This window comes from Protopterus annectens, chromosome 11.part0, assembly GCF_019279795.1.
Source record: "Protopterus annectens isolate FY-2018-M chromosome 11.part0, PAN1.0, whole genome shotgun sequence".
NCBI lineage: Eukaryota > Metazoa > Chordata > Ceratodontiformes > Protopteridae > Protopterus > Protopterus annectens.
The window spans coordinates 18,196,204-18,224,085 of NC_056745.1; the positions used below are offsets into that span (position 1 = coordinate 18,196,204).

The 27,882-nt window shown below is 42.9% G+C and overlaps 1 protein-coding gene across 1 annotated transcript in view; it reads left to right on the forward strand.

The window, feature by feature from the left end:
* LOC122815974 (zinc finger protein 431-like) overlaps positions 1-27,882 on the forward strand; it is a 237,566-nt gene that overhangs the window by 65,592 nt on the left and 144,092 nt on the right. Inside the window, exon 3 of the mRNA XM_044088858.1 lies at positions 11,922-12,044. Coding sequence (XP_043944793.1) covers positions 11,922-12,044 — 123 coding nt within the window. The remainder of the gene's footprint in view (positions 1-11,921; positions 12,045-27,882) is intronic.

The following is a 27,882-nucleotide window of genomic DNA, read 5'->3' on the forward strand; positions in this document are numbered from 1 at the left end:
AGGGGTTCACATCCCCCTCCAGATAAAAAGCCAAGGCAGGAATTGTATTATGACTCCTCTGATCAGGCTTCTGTTTCTTCAGTTTCTTCTTCTGACCAGAATTATTCTTTCCCTCCTTATGAGGATTCTGATGCTGAGGAATCTATTCCTTCAGCTTCTCCCCCTGAGGATTTTTCTTTTGGGGAAACTTTACATGAAATGAGGGAACATTTTCACTGGGAAGGACAGGAGTACTCGGAATCTAAGAAAAGACTTAGGGATTTTCTTCTTCTTCCCCAACATAGACCCCTGGCAATCCCTCCTATTTTGGATATTGTGGATGATGCTTTTTCGGAGGCTAACTTAACTCCTGACTCTCTTCCTCCAGCTCCTGTTAAGCCAGACAGATATTATAGGGTTCCTGATTCCCACCAGTTTTTATACAAGAATCCTACTGCTGATCCTGAAACCATTTCTCAGGGCCCTTAGGGGGTTAAGGCCGCTACTGCTAAAAACCCCATTCCCACTGAGAAGGATTCCAGATCTTTAGAAAGATGGGGCAAAAAAGTGTACACTTCTGCAACTTTATCTATTAGGACTTTAAACTGTCAATTTCATATGCTGAAATACCAGCAATTTCTTCTGTCTGTTTTGAAACAAAAGCTAACTTCCATTTCCGCTTGTGCAGATAATAAGGTATTACATAACTTAATGCATGCCACTGAACAAGTTGGGAAGCATGGTTTACACTGTGGTTTTGATGCCTTGGAGGCTTCTTGTAGGGCTGCTGCCTCTGGCACAGTCATTAGAAGGCATGCTTGGTTAAAGGAACAAAACTTGCCAGATCAAGTAAAAGCTAAGTTATTGGATGCTCCTGTTCAGCATAATGTTTTGTTTGGATCTAAGGCTGAAGAGGTGATAAAGAAGATGGAGGACAAGGCAAAATCCATGCAAACGGTTAAGGATTTCTTACATGTACAGTCCCCCAGATTTAGTAGGAATTGGCCTACTAAAAATCGGTCCTTTCCCAATTCAGACAGTTCTCAGAGGGGTAGATATAGACGCTCCCGAGGAAGGCCCCAAACGCAAACCTCTTACAGACCAAGACAGTGGACTGCTTCCAGCCCTAGGGGTGGAGAGGACAGATCTCAAGCTCATAGAAAACAGGCTCAATGACTCCCTCTGCTGGGCTGCAGGAACTTCTTGCCTGGAAGCCCCTATCTGAGGAAAACTTTCTCTTTTTCACCTAAATTGGACTCGTATAACCCAAGACAAGTGGGTTCTGGATGTGGTTTCAAGAGGTTACAAATTCCATTTTCATACCCTACCAAGACCAAGCGGATGGCCGGATCTACATAAACATCAATGGTTAGAGGCCTTAAACCAGGTGGAAGCCCTCTTGGCTATGAAGGCCATAGAACTGGTTCCACTTTCAGAAATGGGACAAGGTTTTTACTCTAGGCTCTTTCTAGTCCCCAGAAAGCAAAATTCATGGAGACCCATTCTGGATCTGTCAGTCTTGAACACTTTTCTCGAGATACCAAAATTCAAGATGCTTACTCTACAGCAGCTACTTCAATGCTGACCAAAAATGCATGGATGGTAACTTTGGATTTAAAGGAGGCTTATTTACACATTCCCATCAGGCAGGAGTGCAGAAAATACCTCAGGTTCAAGGCCGGATCGAGGCACTATCAATTCTCTGCACTGCCCTTTGGATTGTCTACTGTGCCCAGGGTCTTCACCAAATGCCTGGCTCCAGTACTAGCTTATTGCAGACTCAAGGGAATTCAAATTTACCCTTATCTGGACGACTGTCTTATTCAAGCAGACAGCAAGGATGCCTCTAGAATTTGTTTAGAAACTTCTCAAGTTCCTGGGATTCACTGTAAACATAAAAAAGTCAAATTTGACACCCTCACAACAGATAACTTTTCTGGGTGCTCTTCTAAACACAACAACCCAGATGGCATTTCTGACATCCGAAAAACAATTACAGCTGGCTTCAACTTTCAAAACCTTGGCATCATTAACTCGGCTATCTGCAAGGAAATTCCTGCAGGCTTTGGGTTACATGGCCTCCTGCATCCTTCTCGTACCATATGCAAGACTACATATGAGGAAAATACAGTGGTACCTAAAAAGTGTATGGTCTCAGCATTGCCACAGTTTAGACATACAGATCACCGTCCTGCCTTGTCTTCAAAAGGAATTCCTTTGGTGGTCCAAGGCATGTACTCAAAACAAAGGGAAAGCCTTCAGTCTGCCTCCAGCCAGTCGGATACTAACCACAGACGCCTCAGATTACGCATGGGGAGCCCATTTGCAGGGCAAATGTCTGCAAGGCCTTTGGACAAAGGATCAGAAGCACCTGCATATCAATTTAAAGGAAATGTTAGCCATTCAGAATGCTGTATTGGCCTTCAGGAATCTTCTACAACCAGGACAACTACTGATACGGACAGAAAACACCACAGTTATGTGGTACATAAACAATTAAGGGGGATCACATTCCTATCCCCTTTGCAGACTAGCCATGAATCTATGGAACACAGCTCTAGCTTGCAAACTGGACCTTCAAGCTCAGTTTCTACCAGGGAAACAAAACATCCTGGCAGACAGTCTGAGCAGGAACCGGTCAGACCCACACGAATGGATGCTGGACACCGAAATATTCAAGATGATTACAGCAGTCTGGAGATGTCCTCACATAGACCTTTTTGCATCCCACCTCAATCATCAACTACAGATTTTTAGCACAAGGACATTCCACGAACTAGCTTGGAAAGTGGATGCACTATCATTCAGTTGGAGAAACCTCTCGGGGTATGCCTTCCCGCCTCTACCTCTTCTTCCACGGGTGTTATTAAAGATCAAACAGGACAAGCCCATGATGATAATTTTACTGGCCCCAAATTGGCCTCGACAGTTTTGGTACACAACACTGAAAAACCTTTCTCTGGAGCCCCCTTGGGTTTTACCTCAGACTCCGAACCTTCTGTCCCAACACCAGGGTCAGGTTCTGTACTCCCATGTCAAAACTTTCTGCCTGGCTGTCTGGCTAATCCAGGGTCTATGATTCATTCTCTCCTACCCAAGCAGGTTATGGATGTCATTTTAGAAGCCAGAAGTCCTAGCACTAGAAAATCTTATGCAGGAAAATGGAAAAGATTTTGCACCTGGATGCAGGCTCAGGATTCGGATCCTCTTATTCCTAACATTCCTCTGATTTTACTTTACCTGACAGACCTATTACATAAGGGTCTCTCTTTTTCTTCCATAAAGATACACGCCTCTGCTATCTCTGCTCATTATAATACAGACCCTCCAATCTTTTCCCACCAGCTCATGAGACAGTTTCTCAGAGGAGCTAAGAACTTAAGGCCCCCTAGATCTCCACCCATTCCTGCCTGGGATCTCAACTATGTTTTGGAAAAACTCACCTTACCTCCTTTTGAGCCTGCTGCCACATCTGACATCAAGTTTTTATCTTGGAAGACAGCCATCCTGTTAGCTCTGACCTCTGCCAGGAGAGTTTCGGAGTTGCAAGCTCTCATGGCTGTGGAACCTTATATTATTTTTCACCAAGACAGGGTGTCTTTAAGGACTAATCCTACTTTCATGCCTAAGGTGGTTTCCAAACTGGCTTTAAATCAAACTATTCACCTGCCAACTTTTCTCCCCACTCCTCAAAATAAGGGGGAAAAGGATCTTGCATTCCTTGGATGTACACAGACAACTACGTTTTTACCTGGACAGAACCAAGGACATCAGGAAATCAGAGCAATTGTTTGTTTCTTATGCTTCAAGTTCCCAAGGTAAAGCCATTTCAGAACAAACCATTTCTAAATGGATTGCTCATGGAGTCAGATTTTGTTATTCTCACCATGGAAAGCAAATCCCAGGGAGTATAAGAACTCACTCTACCAGAGCTGCTGCCACTTCAGCTGCCTTCCTCAGGGGAGTTCCTACCAAAGACATTTTGGAAGCTGCAACTTGGAGTTAACTGCATACTTTTTCTAAGCACTACAATCTACCTCTGTACTAAGTCTAGGGCAGGCTTTGCTTCTGCAGTCTTGCAGGGCCTTTTAGCCGCCCCCTCTACTTTATGACCACCTCCCTTTTATTCTGCTTTGGGATTCAACCCTACAGTCATGACTGCAACTGTGAAACACGATGAACATAGTACAGTTGTGTACACTTACCATAAATGTAGATGTTCGAGTGTCTTCACTGTTGCAGTCTGGGTTACCCTCCCTCCTGTCCCCTCTTATTTTTTCTTTTGTGTGGTTCCCTTCTTCACCCTTCTTCTGAGGTGTATTTGCAAAGGGTATGAGTTTTTTTACTCATTTTGGAACACCTGACATCTGGGGCAAGAAAAACTGGAGAACAATGCGTCGGCTGCCAGCTTTGTACTCCTGGCGCTCTGATGTCAGGGAGCATGGCTGAGCAGCCGACGCCGGACCCAGACTTTGGGATTCTGGCTGACCGAGGACTGCCTGCCGGCAGGGGAGAACCCTACAGTCATGACTGCAACAGTGAAGACACTCGAACATCTACATTTATGGTAAGCGTACACAACTGTACTTTCAGTTTATCGGACTATAGACTATGTGAATGCAACCTAAAAATTTTAAATAAGGGACTAACTTTTGTTCCAGCAACAGCAGTGAACATCTCCCGTACTGTTACTGGTTTTAAGCTTTTTATCCGTAAACTTAATTTAAAAGCTTGTTTTCACCAACAATCTTCTACTGGACAGTTGTTGCATAACAAAGAAAAATAGTGTTTTTCTACCACCTGCAAACCACATTATTTCATCATTTGAAAAATTTGTAGAACGCGATTTGTACAATGCTTTACTTACAAAAATATTGTAATTAAACCTGCTGACAAGGGTGGGGGCATAGTGGTGATGGATATATAAAGTTACACTGCATCTATGAACAGGTTGTTGGAAGCTAGCAACTATAACTGTATTACTGTTACTTCTGTTAGAAGCATTATGCCATATGTCTCCCTTACCCTGTCTAACATGCTGCAGCAGGATTGAATAGACAAAAAAAATTTGATTACTTTGAGGTAACAAAAAAAAAAAAAACGATAATTTCTGTGATATATGGATTTCCAAAAATACACATCTTTGGTTGACCCTCCACTTCGTCCGATAGTTTCAGCACTTGGATGGGTCAGGGAACCCATTTTGAAATACTTGGAAAGTCAATTAAAACAAGTGCTCCATACCTCCACTACGATAGTTAAAGATAGTAGTGAATTTCTTGAACGTCTATATGAGTGGTGCCAAACTAACTCTGTACTTGTTATTTAGTTACTTTTCATGTAGATTCGCTGTTACCAGTATTCCCAATGATGAAGGTATCAGAATGTTCAGGCAATACATACTTGATCAGGCTAGTCAATTAATTTCAAAATTGTTTTTTTTATGTGACCTATTACGTTTGGTACTAGAGAATAATGTATTTTTATTCTATAAAAAATATTACAGACAAGTGACAGAGGTAGCCATGGGCACCCCAGTAGCAAATACTTATGCCAACATAGTTATGAATTTCTGGGAGCTTAAAACAAAACTTAAGTAAGAAAATAATTGTTTACAAAAGTTCATTGACGACCTATTTTTCATATGCGATGGCTCTCTTGTTGAATTAAATGAAGTCATTACATATTTACATACCACCGCATCATTCTTAAAGTTCCAAAAGAATGTTCAGTATGGAACAATTGATATCTTAGGTATCACTTTAAAGAAAAATCTAACTGGTAGGTTAGAAACAATGTTATACAAAAACAAGTGAAGAAATGTACCTACTTATCTAGAGACAGTATGCACCCAACCTACACGTTTCATAACATAATGTTAAATCAAATGGTAAGGGTCAGTAAATTGAATACACAACACGACATCCTTGAAGAACAATTCAACCAAATGTTGAATGATTTTGAGGCATGGGGCTATTCTAGACGAAGGGCTATGAACATCAAAAATGAAGTACTAAAAAAGAGGGAACCCCAATACCCACCTGTTTTCTCTAGCATACACAAGAGTAAACAAAATAATAATAAAAATAATATGCATGGGAAAAATAAAACAAAATGTAGATATATTTTAACATATGATCAGAATACAAATGTTATTTATTTTTTATTGCAGTTTGATGACCGGGGAGGTCCACTGGGCTTGGGGAGCCCGTTTTCAGTGGAGGCCCGGGGAAAAAAGCTCCACAATACATAGTTTAGTTACATTAATTAATTACAAAGAATCTTTGCATTACAAACAACAGGTAGCATTCAGAAAAAGAAAACAAATAATTACAATTTTGTTTAGACGAAAAAGATGGGCATATAGCATGGTGGCTACATTTTACAGTTTAGTTATTTATACACTCTACATTTGTGAATGAGGTTAGCCAGGAGTATAAGTGGAGGAGAGCTTGAGAGGTATGGGGTGAAGAGTACAGTTGCATTTCCTGTTTGAATAAAGATAAGAGTGAATTAGAGTTTTAAAGTTTTCAAGGTTGTCACAGGTCCTCAATGAAGAGGAGAGAGAATTCCATTTTTTGGCTAAGGAGAAGGATAGCAGAAGCTGACCAGCTGGGTGCTTGGGTTTGTGGACGGTGATTAGGTTTTGGTGGGTAGATCTAAGGGTTCTATGGGGGGTATATGGTTGTAGACTATTGGATAGAGCAGGGCATTTAGTAGGTTGGAACAGTAATCTGTGGGCTGTGGTGATATGGAGAAAGTCTAGGTGGTTGGGGAGTTCAAGCCAATTTAATGAGTGAAGGGAGGTACAATGATGGGAGGAGGATTTGGCTTTAGTAGCAAATCTGGAGATTTTATTGTAACATACTTCCAGTTTGGAGGAGAGAGTAGAGGATAAATTAGTAAGCAGAGGAGTGCCCCACAGTAGAGACGGAAGAAGATAGGTCGTGGCAAGAGTTAGTCTGGTGGCAGGAGAGAGGAATATAAATATATAAAGTATATAAAATATAAAGGATATAATTAATAGATACTGGCCACTTCTGTCTCAGGTTCCTGAATTATTAGATGTCTGTTTAGAAGACCCCTTATTTACATATTGGAGATGTGCTACCCTGAAAAATAGACTATGTTGTAAAGAACAACATATTTGTAATACTTATGGTCATCTGAATAAAATAGGAACTTATAAATGTTATTGATGCTGCCTATGTAAATATATTTTTACTGATGCACATTTTATTGATCCAGTGAGAAAAACTAAGTTTAACATTCAAGAATGCTTTTGGAAATTGTGAAACCAAAAATTTGATATATATGGCTAAGTGCTTGAAATGTGTTTTGTTTTATATTGGCAAAACTAATCAAATGCCCAAGAATCAAATTGGTAGTCACATGTCTGAAATAAAAAGAAAAACTATGACAAAATGCTTTGTTTAAGCATGTATCAGAAACAGATGATTCACATAATTTTAAGTTCTGTATCTTAGAGAATATTCATGATTATCTGAGAGGAGGTGACATAATAAATATAACAGAGAATGTGAGAACAAATGGATCCTTTACTTTAGGGCCTTTATTCCTCCTGGCTTAAACGGCTTTTATTCTCTGAAGCCTGAACTTATACATTTACATAACTGTGTCAAGTGAAAATGCTTAATAGATGGTTTTAAAATTTATTTAAAAATAAAATTTATTTACAAAATGTTTATGTATGAGTTTTTATATCTGTTTTTATTTGTTAGATATGTACACATTCTTATATGAGTGTTTTTATCTTATTTTTATATATTTCTGTTATAGGTATATGTAACTTTAATGCAGTTTAACCTTTTAATTGACATGCTAATTAAAGTGTTCACTAATTATATTTAAATTGTTGAATCAGAATTATGGTTGATGCCTGAGGAAGCAGATTTGTTCTGTGAAAGTACCATTACATCTGTATGTACTAGCATTGTTCATTAAATCTACCAAGTATCTTTTTGTGGTTTTGGTGTAGCTTCTTTTGTCATTTGGATTTTTATCATTCTTGTTACTACACTAATTTGTTGGTGGGCTACTCTATCTCTACATACAGGTTATTCACACCCACATGCACTATGACACTCATACTGGTACTTGTGGCTAAGTGACTTGAGTGCACCTGACAGGCAGCTAACCATAACCTCTCCCTATCCAGCCTGGTGAGGGGGACATTTGTGTGTCTCACTTTGGAGTCTCCTATGACCTATATGTTAGTTTTGTGATGTTTTGCCTTATGGGTTTGTTTGTTCAGACACTGGTGTGTGTGTGTTATGTGTTGTGGTTGTTTGCTTTGCTGTGTGTATATGTGGTTTCTGAAGGCAGCGTTTGGAAAATCTCCAAATTTTTGGTAAGTTACTTGAGTACCTCTGCACCTGTGGGTTTGTGTGTCAAATCCTTTAGTATGGGAAGTGATATGCATGTGCTGACAACCTGTCTCGCATTTGATTTGTCTGTATGTGAGTGTCTTGCCTCCAGTTTCGTAGTATAACTACACTTGTCACATATAGTATTTGTTTCAGGATTAAGTGGTTGTCATTATACATGAGAGAATTGCTACATTAACTGAGGATGCCTGTGTCCATCAAGCTGGCTACAGAAATGCTAGGAAAGTGCCCATTCATGATCAGTTTTTTACTGTGGTTTTATCAGGGAAAGGAGTGGGTTAATTAGACTGGACTGTGCTGTAGGTTGATAAATGAGGACATAGGTAACCTGCAAAAGCTGGACCCATCATGGTTCAACTTTGTTAAAGGAAGAACATGCTTATTGCATATGGTGGACTTCTTTGAGAGGGTCACCAAAGCAATGGATGCGGGCAAGACTATGTACACAGCTTACCTGGACCTGGTCAAGGCTTTTGATACAATACCCCACTCGGGTTTTATAGACAACCTCACAAATTAGGTATGAACCTTTTCACCAGCTGGATAGTCAACTGACTCACTCATTGGTTGAACTCAGGAGGTCAAAGTAGGTGAGGCCACCTCGACCAAGAGGCCAGTCACTAGCAGAGTTCCCCAGAAGTAGGTACTTTCCCCGTTCCTTTTTGGCGTGTATTTCTGTGAAGTGGAAGCAAACAGTGAAGGTTTACAGATGGCTAAGTTTTATCATTGAGTCGTCTGCAAACACTAGCATTCTTCAAGAAGGCATATCTCTGATTAACAAATGGTGCCAAAGCTATGATCTTAAATTCAATTTTATGAAATGCATAATTGTACCCCTTGGGAAGTTAACCATCCCTGCTAATAACTGTTTGATAATATGCCCCTAAGAGTTGACCCAGTAGTCCGGGATCTGTGTAGGTCCATAGAAAGTAGCCTTACCTTCGACCACTATATGGCCAGTGGTGAGGAAATCCTTTTATGTTGCATGGCATTTAGGTCCAAAGACGTCATTATCCCAGTGAACTCTGCCCTTATAAGAGTATGGTATGTACCTGACCAGACATGTGCAACAACTAGAGTGGCCTCAGAGGTTCCTCACAAATAAAAATTCAAGGCATAAATATCTGCCTTATGTAGAGCACCTGAAAGCCCTTTCCCATGCTCAGTCTCCTGTAGATTGCTGAGGGGTGATCTGCGCTTGTTTTTCAAGGCATCTGCAACCCCACACTTATGAATCTCCTGCATATTCATGAGTCAAACAGTGCCGGATATACAGGGCCTAAGGACCTGAATTTTGTCTGTGACTTAAAACATGCTCAAGGTACAGATGTGTGTGTTCCAGAGACTGCCCCTCCTATGGAACAGTCCTCCCATCCATGGGAAGATGAATTTGTCTATTACCCTACTTAAGCACAACCTAGGCCGGTGGATGGGGAATTGAAGTTTACACCAGACCTGGAACCCATGTCCCTTATGTAGATAGGTAGCATGTAAATGTCTGGCCCTCAGTGCCCTAGTTTTATGCAGGATGTCATTAGTCTTTCAAAAAAAGTTGGCTAGGCTTAGAAAGGGCCCCTGTGTCATTAGCGTAGTAACAATCTATGAATCTAGGTTAAAGAAAAGGAATGAAAACAAAAGTGGATATTAAAAGAAACTACACTAAAACATTTTTTTGTCTACTTCCTTTGCATCTTAAGTGTTTTTTTGTTATTTTTGGTTTATATTTAACCTCGATAGCCTTAAAAGTGTGTTTGGTTTCTTTTTGGAATCTAGGTTAAAGAATTTGCAGTACACAAATTCCTAACATCAGAGCAACCAGTGTGCCAAACCAGTGTTGAAAATTAGCTCCACACACTTTAACCATGTTCAGCTACAATAAAATAACATTTAATAGCAATTTAAAATGTTTCTTTTCAGTAAAATCTCAATGCATTCAAATAACTTAATTCATGATAAATTAGACACACAGAGCAGTCATGCATACATTACGTAATGTATAAATGCTATAACATCCAAGTTCTGCGATATTTTCCTGTCAAAAGGTGGGAAAGAAGCAGAGTAACAACAGTAAAGGCAGACATTTGTCAAAGACAGATGAAAATAAATACTGCTACAAATAGAAATTCTCACAGGAATTACTTTAAACAATGACAGAAATAAAATATCCAAATATTTATTAAACCTAAAAATAGAAAGAGAATAATAAATGTAACAAAAAAATGAGCAGAAGGGAGTCCCTAAATGGGGCTTATCCGAGCAGTAAGCTGGAGAAATCAGCACTGGCTCTTGTGAAGAGCCAGAGCATTTTCTTCTTTGGATGTCAGAAAAAGGCTGGAAACTTGCTTCCTGTTACAGCCAAAGGCTTCCCTCTCAAATAGGTAGGGGAGTCTGAGCTTTTGAAAGCTGAACAGTACTAGGTCACCTTGGCAGATAACCCAAAATGCCACTAAGGTAGTCTGAATGATGGACATCACAGAAACAGAGTAGGCAAGCAGTTATTCCAGATGTACATACCTCATGCCAAATTCAGGGATGGGTCTGATAAGGAAAGAGTATAGTGGAAGGATGACTCTCTCGAATCTTAAAGGTATTCCTTTGGAAGTTAGCTGGACCTGATTGAAGGATTTCCTGATCATGGTGAAAACATCATGACTGAATGAGTGAAAGCTATCCACATAAGTACCTAGGTGTCATGATAATGTCTGTCTGAAAAGGAGTACCAGTTATAACATATGAGGTAGGAACAACTTCATCCCAAATGCTAGTATGCTACACTTTTTTCATTTCGAGAGAGATTTTTGATACAGCATGTGTGCGCATATTCCAACAGTTGCTGGAGCTGTTGTGTATCAGTGGATGAGCAGATATGCAGTCTTCAACACACTTGATCAACTGCACTTCTGAGATATTGGCGAGGATGTCTGCAAACTAAATGTCTAGCAGAAGAGAGTCCCAGAACTGATGTCTGTGTTACCCCACTAGCTACAAATTTACATTCAGAGGAATTGATCTCTGTGGTATTCCACTAGCTACAAATCTGCATTCGGAGGAATTGATCTCTGTGGTATCCCACTAGCTACAAATCTGCATTCAGAGAGGGAACCAGCAGCTTTCACAACTAGAGATCCATTGGATTACCAATTTGCAATCCAGTGGACAGTGTAGGGGGTTTATTTTAAACTTGCCTAATTTTCAGTAATACCCACAACGGAGATACTGCCAAAATCTTTGGCCAGGTCAAGATAAGCAGTGTGCACAGAATGATCTCTGTCCTCGGCCCTTATAACCTTTTCAAATAAACTTACAAGGTTCAGGGGACAGGACCTGCCATTCACAAAACCAGACTGGTTGGTTCAGGAGTTTGTAGTTTGACTTTATAAACATGTTTTTGAACAAAGGCTTCGTTAAAATGTGTTTGAGTCATTATCTGTCATGTTTATAAAGAAAAATTATTTGATAGCTAATTACAAGTAGTCTTAGAATTTATGTATTGAGGGTTGTAGTTTAATTGTATTTCTGTGTTTTCTTGTGCAGGATACAACATCCCAAAGGATCGACTATTGCTGCTGATTGAAAAACATGACAAACTTACACCTGGGGTGTGGAAAGGAGCAGAGACCCTACCTCAGATTACTGTCTGTGATGATTCCACCAACAGTAAGTAGATGGCAGATATCCTGTTTTTATTCTGGCTTCAATTAGCACACAAGACCTTATTTAGATAGATGTAAATCTTTTTTAATGCCACAATCTTGGTTTTATATTGCACATGCCAGTACAAAATCTGTGTAAAAACTGGAAAATTCTGTTTTACATATACACAGTGTTGATTACCGTGTAATGCTGACATACAGCTCAGACATATAATGCTCATTAGTACAGGTGGATTACGGGTTTGTTTTATTTACCATGAGGCAGAAACAAGAAAGTCAATGAAATGGTAAGGGATATTGTGAGGTAGTAAATATATGATGATAATATTGGGAATTTAGAAGTTAGGATTTTTGCAGCTTCATTAATAATTGATATTTTAAGAATATGTATTGAAACACTAAGGCACTGTAGAAAAGGTTACAAGAAGGGCAGAGCTGTAGCTGGCTAATTCTATATCCCCCGTAAAAGCTCTTCTAATCTGAAGAGGAAAAACAACTTGTTTCTACTTTTAAGTTGTAGCAGACTGCTTGCTACAACAGTTTGTACTCCACACAGAGTGTTAACAGTGCTCAATTGTGACTACAAATGCAATGCTGGTATTTTAATACCAGTATGCATAGCAGATTGATTGGATTAGTTGACTGATGATTGCAGCCCCTCCTAACACTTTGCACCCAGGATGACTGTCCCCTTTTACTCCACCCTAGCTGTGCTACTGAAGAAGGGTTCTGACATCCAAGTTGATAAATCCCCTGGCTACTAATTTATTTTACATAAGGCCAGATGCGTGGCTTCATACAGAAGGCAGTCACTCATTTGAATTTTGCTGAATTACTTTACTTTACTGGGTCACTACCAAGGTGGATAGGAAGACATTCTGAAAGACCTCTAATACTGTATGTTGTAGCAGGCTGGAATATTAAAGGATATGAGTTTAGGGCCAAAATGGTTTGATAAATAGGAAACTGGCTCAGAGCAGAGAGAGTAATTTAGGTGTTGTGTGTATAAAATAAGGTAAGTAGTGTAAAGGAGCATGATTCTGAGTGTGGTAAGTTTAGCTGCAGCAAACTAGGTTCGAAGCCATTCTTTTTGTTCCAGACTGGGTAATGTCACATGGCAGCAGAAGGCTATGGCCCTGCATACATGCAATACCTAAATATGTTACTAAATATGTATTTAGAAACAACTTGTTACAATGTAAATGTTTAGATCTCAGATACTTGCTATGATGAATCAGGAAGGGGATAAGCAGGATGGAGTTGGAAATGAAAAAAGTGTTGCAGGGATTGTCCCCAAGGTCTGTTTGTATGTTGTAAAATACATGGAGGATTATATGCAGCACCAACATCCTTGTTGTATTAATTCTCCAAAGTAATGTTTACAAATACCCCTACCCTCTCTGGAGAGTATCCCTTACTTTTTTCCATCTTCCTCTATTTGTTCTGTTGTCTCTTATCCTGTTCCTAGTGTAGAGCACTATGTACTTCGGGGAACTCTATCCTCTTATTTTATATATTCCCCCTTCACCATCCCTTTTCCTAATCTAACGACCACTGTCTTTGTTGCAGCTCAGTCCACCTTAAACTTCTTGAAGGTCTCTCCTGCTGCTCCCATTGCTGTGGTCACATCCTGTGACATTGACACTGTGGGTAGAACACAAACTGAGATTTTATCCCCTCATTTCTTCAAGCATTGCTAAGTAGTGTCTGGCTTCCATTGCCAGTTCCCCAATCATATGTGAACAGGCTTGGGGATAACAGACACTCCTGTCTGGTGCTCCTCTATATGCTTGTCTCCTCTGTTTGACTGTGAGTATTTCAATTTCTGGGTCATGTTATATATCCAGTATATAAACTTTTCCCCTACCTGCTTTTATTGCAGTGTCTTCCTAGGAATTCCTACCTCACCATTATCAAAGGCCTTCTGCCGGTCAAAGAGTACAGTCCCACCTTTCCCTTCCTCCAGCTGTATAAACTCTAGCAGGCCCCACCAGTTTATTTCTTCCCTTTCCCTTCATGAAGCCATTTCGTCTTACTTATTTTATTTTTGGCAGTACTTCATCCAGTCTACCTGCCACTACCTTTGCCAAAGTCTTGCTGTCAACATTAATCGCAGGTAGGCCTCTAATTTCCCACTTCCTCCCTTTCTCCTCTTCCTTTACGTATCATCAACATTAATGGTAGGTAGGCCTATAATTTTCCACTTCCTCTCTTTCTCCTCTTCCTTTACATATCATCAACATTAATCGAAGGTAGGCCTATAATTTCCCACTTTCTCCTCTTCCTTAATATATCATCAACATTAATCGCAGGTAGGCCTATAATTTCCCACTTCCTCCCTTTCTCCTCTTCCTTTACGTATCGACATTAATCGCAGGTAGGCCTCTAATTTCCCACTTCCTCCCTTTCTCCTCTTCCTTTACGTATCATCAACATTAATGGTAGGTAGGCCTATAATTTTCCATTTCCTCTCTTTCTCCTCTTCCTTTACGTATCATCAACATTAATCGAAGGTAGGCCTATAATTTCCCACTTTCTCCTCTTCCTTAATATATCATCAACATTAATCGCAGGTAGGCCTATAATTTCCCACTTCCTCCCTTTCTCCTCTTCCTTTATGTATCGACATTAATCGCAGGTAGGCCTATAATTTCCCACTTCCTCCCTTTCTCCTCTTCCTTTACATATCATCAACATTAATCGCAGGTAGGCCTCTAATTTCCCACTTCCTCCTTTTCTCCTCTTTTTTTACGTATCATCAACATTAATGGCAGGTAGGCCTATCATTTCCCACTTCCTCCCTTTCTCCTCTTCCTTTACGTATCATCAACATTAATCGCAGGTAGGCCTATAATTTCCCACTTTCTCCTCTTCCTTTACGTATCATCAACATTAATCGCAGGTAGGCCTATAATTTCCCACTTTCTCCTCTTCCTTTACGTATCATCAACATTAATCACAGGTAGGCCTATAATTTCCCACTTCCTCCCTTTCTCCTCTTCCTTTACGTGTCATCAACATTAATCGCAGGTAGGCCTATAATTTCCCACTTTCTCCTCTTCCTTTATGTATCCTCAACATTAATGGCAGGTAGGCCTGTAATTTCCCACTTCCTCCCTTTCTCCTCTTCCTTTACATGTCATGGTTATCTTGGTCCTCCTCGTACTTTTAGGTGTTTTGCCTGAGTTCTGTGTTCTCTTGTATTCTTCCTCTAAAACCTTCCACATTTTCTCCCCTCCCCATTTGTAACATTTTAGGAGGAATCCACCTAACTTTCCAGCTTTCCTCTCGTTTATCTTGTCAGTGGTATCCCTTTTCATCCTCTGCATTTAGTTTGTCTCTTTGTTCGTTTTCAAGTACCTATCCCTCTACATTCTTTTCCCACTTCCATTCTGAGACTTTCTGTTCTTACCTGTTTGTAATTCTCCCTGTACTGTTCCTTCAACCTTTCCCCAATTTGCTCATCTTCTGAATATTCTCCATCTCCTTCCCTTATCCTCTATACCTCTGTCTGGTTCATAGATTCATAAGAGGTTACTAGGCCGTTGGCCCTAGGGCCTTTATAAGCCTAGCCATGTTATGCCCTTGTTCCCTTATTGACCAAGTGGTACGGTCTTTATTTGTAGTGCACGTCTGTGATCTGCACTGACTGCCCTTATTCAAGATGGACATAGGTGACTCCCCCGGGATAAATTTTCAGTCTTCCAGGCAGTTGTCTGAATTACATTTAAGTAGGGTCATTGAGGAGCTCTGTTTTATGTGAATTTGGAGTTTGTTCTAGAGGAGTGGCAATCTCTGGGAGACATAGCTGTCTCTCCAGCATGTCCTGTTAATGTAGCAGGCTAGGTTAAGATCCCTAGAGCAAGTGAATCTTGTTCATAGGTTCATAGGTTTATACTAGGCTATCTGCCCTAAGGCATTTATAAGCCTAGCCCAAATTATTGTGGCTTACGCCACCCCTTATATGAAAAAATACTGTGCCCATTAGTTTGTTGTGCCTCTGTATTCAGCATTTCCATTAGGGCAGGACCCGAGATTGCTGTATGGGCCAGTAACAAGTCACCTCTCAGTAGCCTATAAGATACAGAGTACAGTGACAGGGCCTTCAGTCTGTCCATGTAGGTCATGTGTTGAAGGCCCTGAATTTTCTTGGTGAGAAACCTCTGATGTCTGTCAACCTGCTGTAAGTGTCTGGTGAGGTAGATATAGAAGGGAGCGTTTTCTCTATTAGTGGTCTGAGGGATGAGTATAGGGGAGGTAAAACATCCTTAGTTCTGGATGTGATGCTCATCCTTAGTTCTGGATGTTATGCTTGTTTGCTTGTTATTTCCCTGAAACACTAATTCTACCTAAAACGCGGCTTTTCAGTGCTTCTGTGGATCCCTAGTGATATATGCATTGCTTACTGTACTTATTTCCTTGTTTCACTTAAAAAAAAGTTACTGTTTGTCGCAGACAGAACTGATGTTGGTAGAGCCGTCGGAGCTGAGGTTTGATTCACCTCCCTCGGCTCCATCGACCTTGATCTCCTCTGTTCTGACCAGGGAGTCTCGGGGCCGACAGTCCCTCGCTGGCTCCCGGGTGGAGAGTCAGACCAATAGTTCGGTTCCGACCCTTCCCCTCGGGGCTTCGGCGCAGGTGGATTTGGCTACTTCCTCTGGATTGGAGCGGGGGGGGTCTCAGCTCGGGGAGGGCTGCCGGCCTCTTCAGAGCCGACAGACTTCTCGGACCGGGATTCTGGTGCCTTCGATGCCATGAGGAAGGTCATGTCTGTTAAGACCACTACCTCCTCGGATCTTTCTTCCCCTCCCCCTAAAGGGCCTCGTTCTACTTTTTCCCCACAGGTCCCTACCACGCATCGAGACCCAGGGCCTCAGGTATCCCCATTGGGCGGCCCCACCTCTACAGGGACTTCACCGGACGCTCCCACCGATGAAGTACCTAGGAAGAGACTGTGCAAGAGGAGGCACTTGGATTCCCTGCAGGAATCCTTGACATCGGATACCGATTTGGAGGAATCAGAAAGGTCCCCATGATCCCCCTCAGAGGATGTCTCATTTGCAGACATATTGGAGATCTTAAGACAGAGGGGTGATTGGCAGTCCCTTGCCCCTACTGAGGATGAGTCGGTACTCCTGAAGGCCTTTGGGTCTCAACCATCCACCTCCTGGGTTACCCTGCCCTTCGATGAACTGATGGATCTGGTTGCTCAAAGGGTGTGGGAGTCCCCTGATTCAGTGGAACCGGTCCCTCGGAGGCCTAACAAGTTTATTACTTCCCTTGCTGACAAGGCCTTTCTTACCAAGGGAGTCCCGGTTGATGCCATGGTGGTGGCGGCAGCCACCAAGAATGAGATGTCTGAAACCTCTTCTTCTGTTCATCCTCCTAATAGGGATTCTAGGACGATGGACAGGTATGGGAAACACATATTTAGTTCTGCGGCATTTTCCATGAGATCGCTCAACTACCTGACCCATTTTACCCGCCTTCAATGAGATCTCCTTAAAGAGCTGGGAGATAACTCTACAGGTTAATACAGCTGATGCAGTTTCTGAGAAGGTGACTGCACAACTCAACACCCTCAATTCTATAGTCAACTCATCCATGCAGCTCATTTCTTATGCTGCCGATGGATCGAGTAGGGCGGCAGGCTCAGCGATAGCTCTTCGGAGACAGTCCTGGATACGCCTTTGCTCCTTTGCGGAAGCCTTCAAATCTTCCTCCGTCAATACCCCATTCCATGGTTCCACCTTGTTCGGGCCTAAAGTTAAGGAGACACTTACTAGGTGTGAACAAGAAGGAAAGATTCTGTCTGCTGTGGGAGTCCGTTTTTCCACTCCAACTAGACCGTACCCCAAAGGGCAACGAAGTGGAAAAATGTGGTTCCGAAAACCCCAAGGAGCTTTCCAAAACACACCTACGTATACCCCCTCTAGAGGCAGAGGAGGGGATAAAAATGGAAGACGCCGTCCAAACGGCAGAGGGGGGTCCGCAAAACCAGGGCGACAGGGAGCAGTTCTCTGGTAAGCCCTATCAGCGTTCCTGAAAGGAAGTCCGGCTGTCCTCTGGAGGCGGTCGGGGGTCGCTTGGCTTTATACCCAAATGCCTGGCTAAACATTACAGCGGATTCTTGGGTAAAAAGCATCATTGCCAGAGGTTACTACATTCCCTTTACAAAACTCCCTCCCATGTGTACAAGTATTCCAGACGTTCCACCCAGTCTGAGAAAGCTAGCAGCCATAGAAATTCAAAACATGCTAGACAAAAGAGTCATCCAGCCAGTCCTGGCGGACCAGATAGGATCTGGAACTTACTCAAGGTTCTTTTTAGTTCCAAAGAAAACAGGGAACTGGAGGCCCATATTAGACATCAGCAAACTCAACACCTTCGTCAAGAAGGAAAAGTTCCGGATGGTCACGCTTCAATCGATACTTCCGTTCCTAGAAACCGGCGATTGGATGTGCTCTATAGATCTCGAGGATGCTTACTACCACATCAAAATGGCCAGATCATTCAGAGATCACTTGCGTTTCCGGCTGGGGGCCAGTCATTACCAATTCAGAGCCCTGCCCTTTGGTCTCACCACAGCCCCCAGAGTGTTCACTGAATGTATGGCAGTGGTCATGGCTCACCTGAGACGTTTAGGATTCCGGGTGTTTCCATATCTGGACGACTGGCTCCTCACCGCCACCTCCAGGCATCAGCTAATCCAAGCAAGAGACTACACTATCAACCTTTGTTCCCAGTTGGGCATAACATTAAACTTCAAAAAATCTGCGTTATCGCCCTCGCAGCGTATTACCTTTATAGGAGCAGAGCTAGACACCGTCAATTCAAGGATCAGGTTGCCTCAAGCAAGAATAATATCTCTAAAAAGTCAATTGTCCAGTCTGTTGACCCAGAACAAAGCTCCTGCGTCCCAGATACTGAAGCTATTGGGCACAATGGCAGCCACGCTGATAGCAGTCCTGTTAGGGCGCATGCATATGCGGATACTCTAGTGGCTACTCTTCACACAATGGTCTTACCGACAACTGTCCATATCGCACGAGATTCTATTAACAAATCTTTGCAAGAAGGATCTCAATTGGTGGCTGAACAGCGACCAGTTAGTAGTCGGACGTCCCCTTGTTCTTCCCCAACCCACAGCCACAGTGACCACGGATGCTTCCCTGATAGGGTGGGGGGGGCTATTTCAGGGAAAGACTGTCCAAGGTACTTGGTCAAGCATGGAATCACATTTGCATATAAATGTCCTGGAGCTGAGAGCGGTGTTCCTGGCGTTGCAACACTTTCACGACTGTCTTCCTCCAGGGACAATTGCAATTCAGATGGACAACATGTCAGTAGTCTGGTACATCAACAAGCAAGGGGGAACCAGATCGTATCCCTTATGCCGAGAGGCCCTAAGAATTTGGCAATGGGTTGTATCCACCAGATGCTTTCTAATAGCAACGCATATCCCGGGGTCATCCAACGTGATAGCGGACAAATTGAGCAGGGCCATCCTGTTGCCTCACGAGTGGTCCCTCAAACAACAGGTGGCGGAAAAGATTTTCCGCAGATGGGGCCAGCCTTGCGATCTGTTTGCATGTCTGATGAATGCCAAATGCAGCAGCTACTTTGCCCTTTATCCCCTACCGGAGAGCAACCCGAGGGATGCGCTCGTACACGATTCGCCCCCGGGCCTCCTATATGTGCCTTCCCGCCAATTCCCCTAATTCCCAAATTTATACAGAAAGCCAAAAGTCTGGGTAAGACTGTGATTTTGATAGCTCCATCTTGGCCTCGTCAGATTTGGTTCCCCTTCCTACAGAAGTATAGAGTGGAAGAACCATGGATTCTGGACCCAGTGCCACATCTGCTGACTCATTCGTCGGGAGTTCTTCATCCCTCCCTCATCTCCCTAAAACTGACAGCTTGGCTGCTCCAATTCCCATATTAGCCAGGTCTCAAGATTTGTCTCCCGCGGTCCAACATATTATAGTTTCCTCTCACAAACTGTCTACCAGGGAGCTATATAACAGCAAATGGAAACTATTTGTTCACTGGGCTTCTCATCATGACATTGACACTTATGTGGCGCCTATTCATACCATTTTAGAGTTCTTGTCTTCTTTGTTCTATGATGGCGCAGCTGCTGCCACCATAAGAGTTCAATTGCCTGCTATTTCCAATTTTCATGTAGGGTTTAACGACTCTAACATCATGTCCCACAGACTATGTAAGGCGTTCTTGAAAGGGACCCACCATCTCAGACCACCTATCAGACACCCTGTCTCTCCCTGGAATTTGAATCTTGTTTTATCCCAATTGATGCTCGCCCCATTTGAACCTGCGTCATCCTGTGACTTGAAGTTTCTGTCTTGGAAAACTATATTTCTGGTAGCCATTACATCTGCACGTAAGGTCTCCGAACTTCAAGCCTTATCCTCCAAGCCCCCATATTTGATATTCCACCCTGAGAGGGTGTCTCTCAGGACAAATCCTACCTTTCTCCCCAAGGTCTGTTCAGAAGCTAACTTAAATCAGTCCATTGAGCTCCCAACCTTCTTTAGACACCATACCAACAGACTGGAATATATGTTACACAAGCTTGATGTTCACAGACAACTGAGATTCTACTTGGACAGAACGAAAGACTTCAGACAATCGGATCAACTCTTTGTCTCCTACTCAGAAAATAAGAAAAGTTCTGCGGTGTCAAAAATCACGTTATCTAAGTGGCTTTCTGACTGCATTAAATTCATTTATTCCTCCACTAACCAGCCATTACCGACTAACGTCAAAGCCCATTCTACCTGGGCTGTTTCTACGTCATTAGCTCATGCAGCTCGTTTGCCTTTGGATACCATCTGTGCAGCTGCCACATGGTCAAAACCTCACACGTTTATCACTCATTACAAAGTGGACAGGGCTTCCTTTGGTTCCACTTTGCTCAGGAATGTTCTCCCTTGAGCCACCCAGGATTAGGGTGCTTGGGACGCTACCCACATGTAAGAACAAAACGGCGAGATAGAACAACTTCACATAAAGAAGTTATGTCCTTACCATAACTTTCCATGTGAGTTGTTCACCTCGCCCTTTTTTTCTTACATTCCCTCCCACCTTCCCCTCCTGTTGAGAAAGATGGTTGCCTTGGTGGATTGGTCGGTTTTGTCCGCCTGTCTTCTTGGACAGACTGTTTTTCCTTCTGCAAATCTATAGCTACCTAGATTGGTAGGTACTGTAGTTCTTCTCTTCCGTTAGGTTGTCTTTGGGTGCAGCGTTCTAGATCTGGGGGTTTACAGTTGAGCATAATGGGATAATGCACTAGGTCTCAAGCTTCTTTGAGAGTTTGAGCTTGAAAAGCAGCCGACTCGGAACCGAGAGATCGGCTCCGAACCCATGTGTAAAAACAAAAAGGCGAGATGAACAACTCACATGGAACGTTATGGTAAGGACATAACTTCTTTTTTTCCCGCCTTTCTGAACTAGTCTAGTCCAGTTTTCAGGCTTTGCTGAATCCAGGACTGAGGTAAAGGTTCCTGTGTTGCCCATATTATACTTGGATAGTTAGGTGGCTTCCTTGTTCACTGTGAGAGAGGGAACTCTGCGCAGCCTATCTGTCCCTGTAGGAGTGGTCCCAGCCCAGCAACTTGTAGCTCATTGGCCATTTTGATCCTTTTGATCTCCCTGGTATAAAAACCGCTTAGCGCAGTTTTCCGTTTGTATACAAGCTCCTCGTGGTGCCCTGCAGAGTCCTACAAGCGGCCGAGAGACAAAAGAGAGACTTTGTACTTGATTAAGTATTGTTTTTGCTTGTTGTTTCCCTGAAACGCTAATTCCGCCTAAAACGTGGCTTTTCAGCGCTTCTGCGGATCCCTAGTGATATCTGCATTGCTTACTGTACTTATTTCTTTGTTGCACTTAAAAAAAGTTACTGTTTGTCATTTTTGCATTTACGTTATCTGTAACACAGTCGCAGGCTACACACTCAAGTGCGCTAGCCTCCTCTGTGTATTTAAAGTAATTTAAGCTCTGCATTTCTGTTGTTTCTGGAAAAAAAACACAAAAAAATTCCTTGTTTTCCTGCCTTTCTGAACTAGTCTAGTCCAGTTTTCAGGCTTTGCTGAATCCAGGACTGTGGTAAAGGTTCCTGTGTTGCCCATATCATACTTGGATAATTAGGTGGCTTCCTTGTTCACTGTGAGAGAGGGAACTCTGAGCAGCCTATCTGTCCCTGTAGGAGTGGTCCCAGCCCAGCAACTTGTAGCTCATTGGCCATTTTGGGCTAATTTCTATCCTTTTTAATCTCCCTGGTATAAAAACCGCTTAGCACGGTTTTGCACGGGTTTGCGCACTGCTCAGCGCTGTTTAGCTGTGGTTAAACTATTCCTTGAAACACTTCAACCCAGCACTAGAAATAAGAAAATTTAACACCGGCACTTACTAAAACTAGCACTAGCTTACAGCTTGCACTTCAGCCCTATACTCAGGAAGTATAAGGCTATTTACTCATCCAGTCAGCAGTACAGTCCCAACCATCTATTCAGGCATGTTCAAGGGACAGCTTCAGGTGTGCTCTCTGGTCCAGCTGGTGAATCTGGGCATCCTGAGGCAATGTTACAATTGCCTCATGTACACAGACAACCCCCTCTTCCTCCCAACCAACACAAACATATGTGAGAGATGCAGCTACACAGCCAAACTGGAGGCTAAGCTCTCTCAACCCATGACTGGATCAACCAGTCACAAGGAGAAGGGCAACACTAGCACCACATTACCAGACTCACATAGACCAGCCATAGCTGCACCAGAAAACAACTCTCAGAAACACGCAAAAACCTACTCGGAGGCTCTAAATAAGAACCTGCCTAAACAACAGAGACATCCTAAGCATACACCCTAGCAACTCCCACCCCACAACAGAAACCAGGTAACGCATACATCACAACGTCAGTGTGCCAAGCAAAAACAGCCCCTAAGGCTAAATAACACACCTGATACACTAGTAATCGGTGATTCTATCATCAGGCACACAGACATCCCACTCACTAGACTGAACAAGGAGAAGGTTACCGTAAGCTGCCTGTTGGGTGCCAGAATCCGCCACATAACACATGAACTCAGGTCACTCCACAACGAGTACAAATATGACTCTGTCATTGCACATGTTGGCGTAAATGACCTGAGACGTACCTCCCTAGACTACATGAAAAGAGACATGGAGGAGCTCTCTGACCATGTAGCCCAGGCTGGTATGACTCTGACTCTGAGTAGCATCCTGCCCTCACCCAAAATTATGCCAGCATACAAAGAAAAAATGATCACTTTCAACAATTGGTTAAACTACTGGTTGTCATTCAAAGGGGATCCAGTACTTGTCAGCCTGGGATGACATGCTTGACAAGCCACGTTGCTTCGCCAGAGACGGCTTGCACCTGTCGCCCCTGGGCTTTCGAATACTGGCCAAGACTCTTGCCGCCCCAATACTGCCATTTTTAGGCAAGGCTCAAAAGACAAACCCGCCTCCATAAACAACAATAATAAACAAAAACTGAGGGTAATGCTGCTCATCGCCAGAAGTCTAAACCTCAAAATGCACCTACTCAAGGCTCTCCTTAGTATGGAAGAAATCGACGTATGTGCAGTGACAGAAACCTGGTTCAAGGCTCCAGAGAGCACCCCAGCACTACCAGGCTATAACTCCTACCATACCTTTAGGTCCCAAAACCAGGACCGGAACACAAAAGGAGGGGGTGTGTCCATATTCATCAAGAACACCCACAACTCCAGGTTAGTAGCACAGCACGCGGAATCTGAGACCATCCAAGTGCAATTGACAGCAGGTAAATTGACTGTTCAATTTATAGCTTGTTACAGATCTCCCACCTTGTCTCAGGACCCTCACGCAGCATTCCTGAGAACATTAGAAAGTATGAAGATTCTACCCAACACCATGCTACTGGGTGACTTCAACTATCCAAACATTGACTGGGAAAACTACTCAAGCTCAAACGCCCTAACCCAACGCTTCCTTGAGTTTATAAACTCAAACTCCCTTGAACAGCTGGTCACACCTCCCACAAGAGGTGACAACATACTGGACCTGGTCATCACCAACATGGGGAACCTATGTTCCACACCTGAGGTAAACTCATCATTGGTCAGATCAGATCACAAACTAATCACACTGGCCATCCACATCCTGACCACCACCCCCCCCCCCCCAGTCAAGGAAATCAAAGTAAAAAACTTCTCTAAAGCCAACTTCGCACTCCTCAAGACCGAGGTGGGAAGTTTCAAAGCTCCCAATCAAATGTAAAATGATGACCTATCGGCAGAATCCTTTACAAGGGCATTCTATGAACACCTTCAAGAATGCATGGACCGAGCCATCCCAAGTAAAACCAAGACCAACTCTTCAAAAAAGAGGAAGCCAGTCTGGTGGACCCCGGCCATAAATAAACTTTACAACAGAAGGAGGAAACTCCTGCAAGATAGAACAAAATCCCAAAATAAGAAGGCATCTCTGATTAACATCAGTAAAAAACTGCGCTCCCTCATTAAATCATCCAAGGCCAACTTCGAAAGAAAAATAGTCAATGACTCTAAGGATAACCACAAGGCCTTCTTTAACTATGTCACGAGTCTAGGGGCAAACTCTCAGATATTCTCCGAGCTAGTGCATAATGGTCATAAATACACTGAACCAACCGACATTGCCAACATCCTGGCTGACAAGTTTAGTGCAAACTTCACCCCCCCCCCTCCACCAAAGGGGCTAGCACCCATCCCAGAAGAATGTGGCGCTCCAGATATCTCAGACACACAAGCCCTTGCAAAGGCCAAAAACACAGCATCAATGGGACCAGATGCTATCCCAGGTTGTGTCTTACACAAGCTTCAAAATGAACTAACCCCCCCATCTCAAATCACTATTCAAACTCAGCCTCTCTACAGGCTATGTACCCAAAGAATGGCGTACAGCAACAATCGTACCACTCCACAAAGGTGGTGCCACAACTGACCCTGGGAACTATCGCCCTATAAGCTTGACTAGCTTGGTCTGCAAAGCTATGGAACGCATTATCATGGAGCTCATTAACAGGGACATTGGGAACTTCCAGACACTGTACCCCACCCAGTTTGGCTTTGTTAAAGGCAGATCTTGCCTCCTGAACTTGGTCGACTTCTTCAAAACAGTCACCAAGGCCATAGATGAAGGGAAGGTGGTCCACACAGCATATCTGGACCTCACTAAGGCGTTCAACACCATCCCACACTCAGGAATCATAGACAAACTCACCAGCTTAAATATCAACCCCCATGTCACGAGATGGGTTGCCAATTGGCTCTCAGACAGAACCCACACGGTAAGAGTGGCAGGCGCCATGTCTGACTCTAAACCAGTCACAAGCAGAGTCCCACAGGGCTCAGTCCTGGGACCCCTCCTGTTCGGTATATATTTCTCCGAAGTACAGGCAAAGGCGGAGGGACTGTGGCTAACCAAGTTCGCAGATGACAGTAAATTGGGTGCAGTAATTGACTCTCCAGCTGACACAGACATCCTGCAAAAGGGTCTCACAGAGACAAACACCTGGTGTCAAAGTCACGGCCTCAAGCTAAATGCCAAAAAATGCATAGTAATCCCATTTGGGAAAAACAGAGTACCTACAAACTACCACATAGATGGGAATCCACTAAGTACAGAAGAAGTAATTAGGGACCTGGGTACCCAAGTAAATAGCATGCTCTCCTTTGATAACCACATAGCCAAAACAGTCAGGAAATCCTTCTATGTGGCACATCTGATCACAAAGGGTTTCTCATCCAGATCCAAGGAGGTGATTGTGCCCCTTTACTCCTCACTCATTAGGCCCATAATAGAGTACAATGCCCCATTTGGGATGTACCTCACTAGACACCTGCAACAACTAGAAAGACCACAGAAGTACCTCACTAAGAGGATTAAGGGCCTTAAACAATTACCCTATAAAGCACGACTAAACAAGATCCCTCAGAATCACTCGTTCTAGTGACTTCAACCTATGTACAACAATAAACAAGACATGCTGGAGGGATAGATTCCTGTCCCAGCGACTCCCCTCACTCTGGAATAGAATCCCAATCCATATTCGACAGAGCTCCTCACTGACCCTCTTCAAGAGAAATCTTGATGAGTGGATGGGTAATCGTAAGTTCTACCCTGGGATCACTTCAGGAGCCCTGTTGACAGAGGCCCAGGTTACTAATCTAATGGGGAGGCAAAAGCCATCACTCTGGGGCTAGGCTTATAAATGCCCATGGGCAGATAGCCTAGTACTTACCTATGATTATAGATGTGCAACATAGAAGGCCTTCCTTGCCACTGTGGACACATGGTGATCGAAGTTAAGGTTGCTATCAATCTGTGTTCCCAAATCTCTCACCACAGGATTTGAGCTAAGGAGGGGTACTGGTAATATTGTAATTTGCAGCGACTTCCCCTTTTCTGAAAGGGATGAATAACACATTTTTTTGTGTTTAGTTTAAGTCCATGGCTTTGGCACCAATCATTTGTGTGTGTAAGCCCTTTTTGTAGTATGTCAAGCTCATTGGGGGACTCGAAGACTGCACCCAGTTTGCAGTCATCGACTAACTTGGTAAGCCACAGACCATCTGTTTACACCTAGACTTCTGAAAAATAGATTCCAAACAGTATGGGGCCCACCACAGATCCTTGAGGTACACCACTGGTAACTGGTCTACTGGTAGAGGTGTAATCCCCAACTTTGACTATGCTTTCTGTTGGTGAGCCATTTGACTGCCCATCTAGTGACAATATGGTTTAATTCCCAGTTTTTTAATTTCTCCAAGTCTTTTGGGTTTCTAATACCAGGACGGGACTGGACCTTTAAGTCAAAGTGTGATTAATGTTCATGAAATTATTATTTGTTTCATTCTTCGTTGTCAGCCAGAAGTGCTCTTCGCAGAACCTGCAGTGTGCCCAGTAATGACTCCTTCTGCAATTCATACGGGGTTACGTGTATTGGTAACATGCTCCTACTACTATTGGAACTGTCTGGGTATCTTTCTTCCACATTTCTCTTGTTTCCGCCTGCAGATCCTGATATTTTATGACTTTGTCTCTGTACGCAAAATACTGTAGTCACTGGGTGTGGTGATTTCAATGATCAATGCTACTTTTGTCTTCTTTTCATGGACCACTGTATCTGGTTTTCTCGCATCTGTCTTCTGAACTGATGGTAATGGATGATCTCATGTGATGTGGACTCGTCATTTTCTGTGATGCTTTGGGGCTCATGTTTCCAGTGTTTTTCAGCCACTTCAGTACCGTAATGTTTGCACAATCCCCAGTGCAACAGTCTTTCCACATTAGTATGCCTTTCAGTATATAGTCCTTCTGCCATTAGTGTGTCACAACCAGCAATGAGATGTGCAACTGTTTCCAATTCTGTTTTACAAAACCTACATTTGTCTGTTTCTCCCACATGTTCAATGGATTTTGTAAACCAATGTGTAGGTAGACTACTATCTTGGGCCACCAATGTTAACTTTTCATCTCTTGGTTGAATTTGCCTCTTCTTAACGATTTCTGCGTTCGATCCTGATCAACGTGAGGTTCTTCCAGAAGTTTTCTATACTTGCAACTTTATTTATGCATTTTCCACATTTCTTGCCTTCTCATCTGGTCCTTCACCTTATATTCTTTCTTTTGTTTCTGTTTTTTTTTTGGCACAGGTAGTAACTGCCTGATTTTTATCTACTTCGGGTTTAATTTCCATTCCTGCTTGATGCCGATGTGCTTCTGTTAAACTAAGCAAGGAAGTCATCTTAGATTTATTCATCTCATGTTT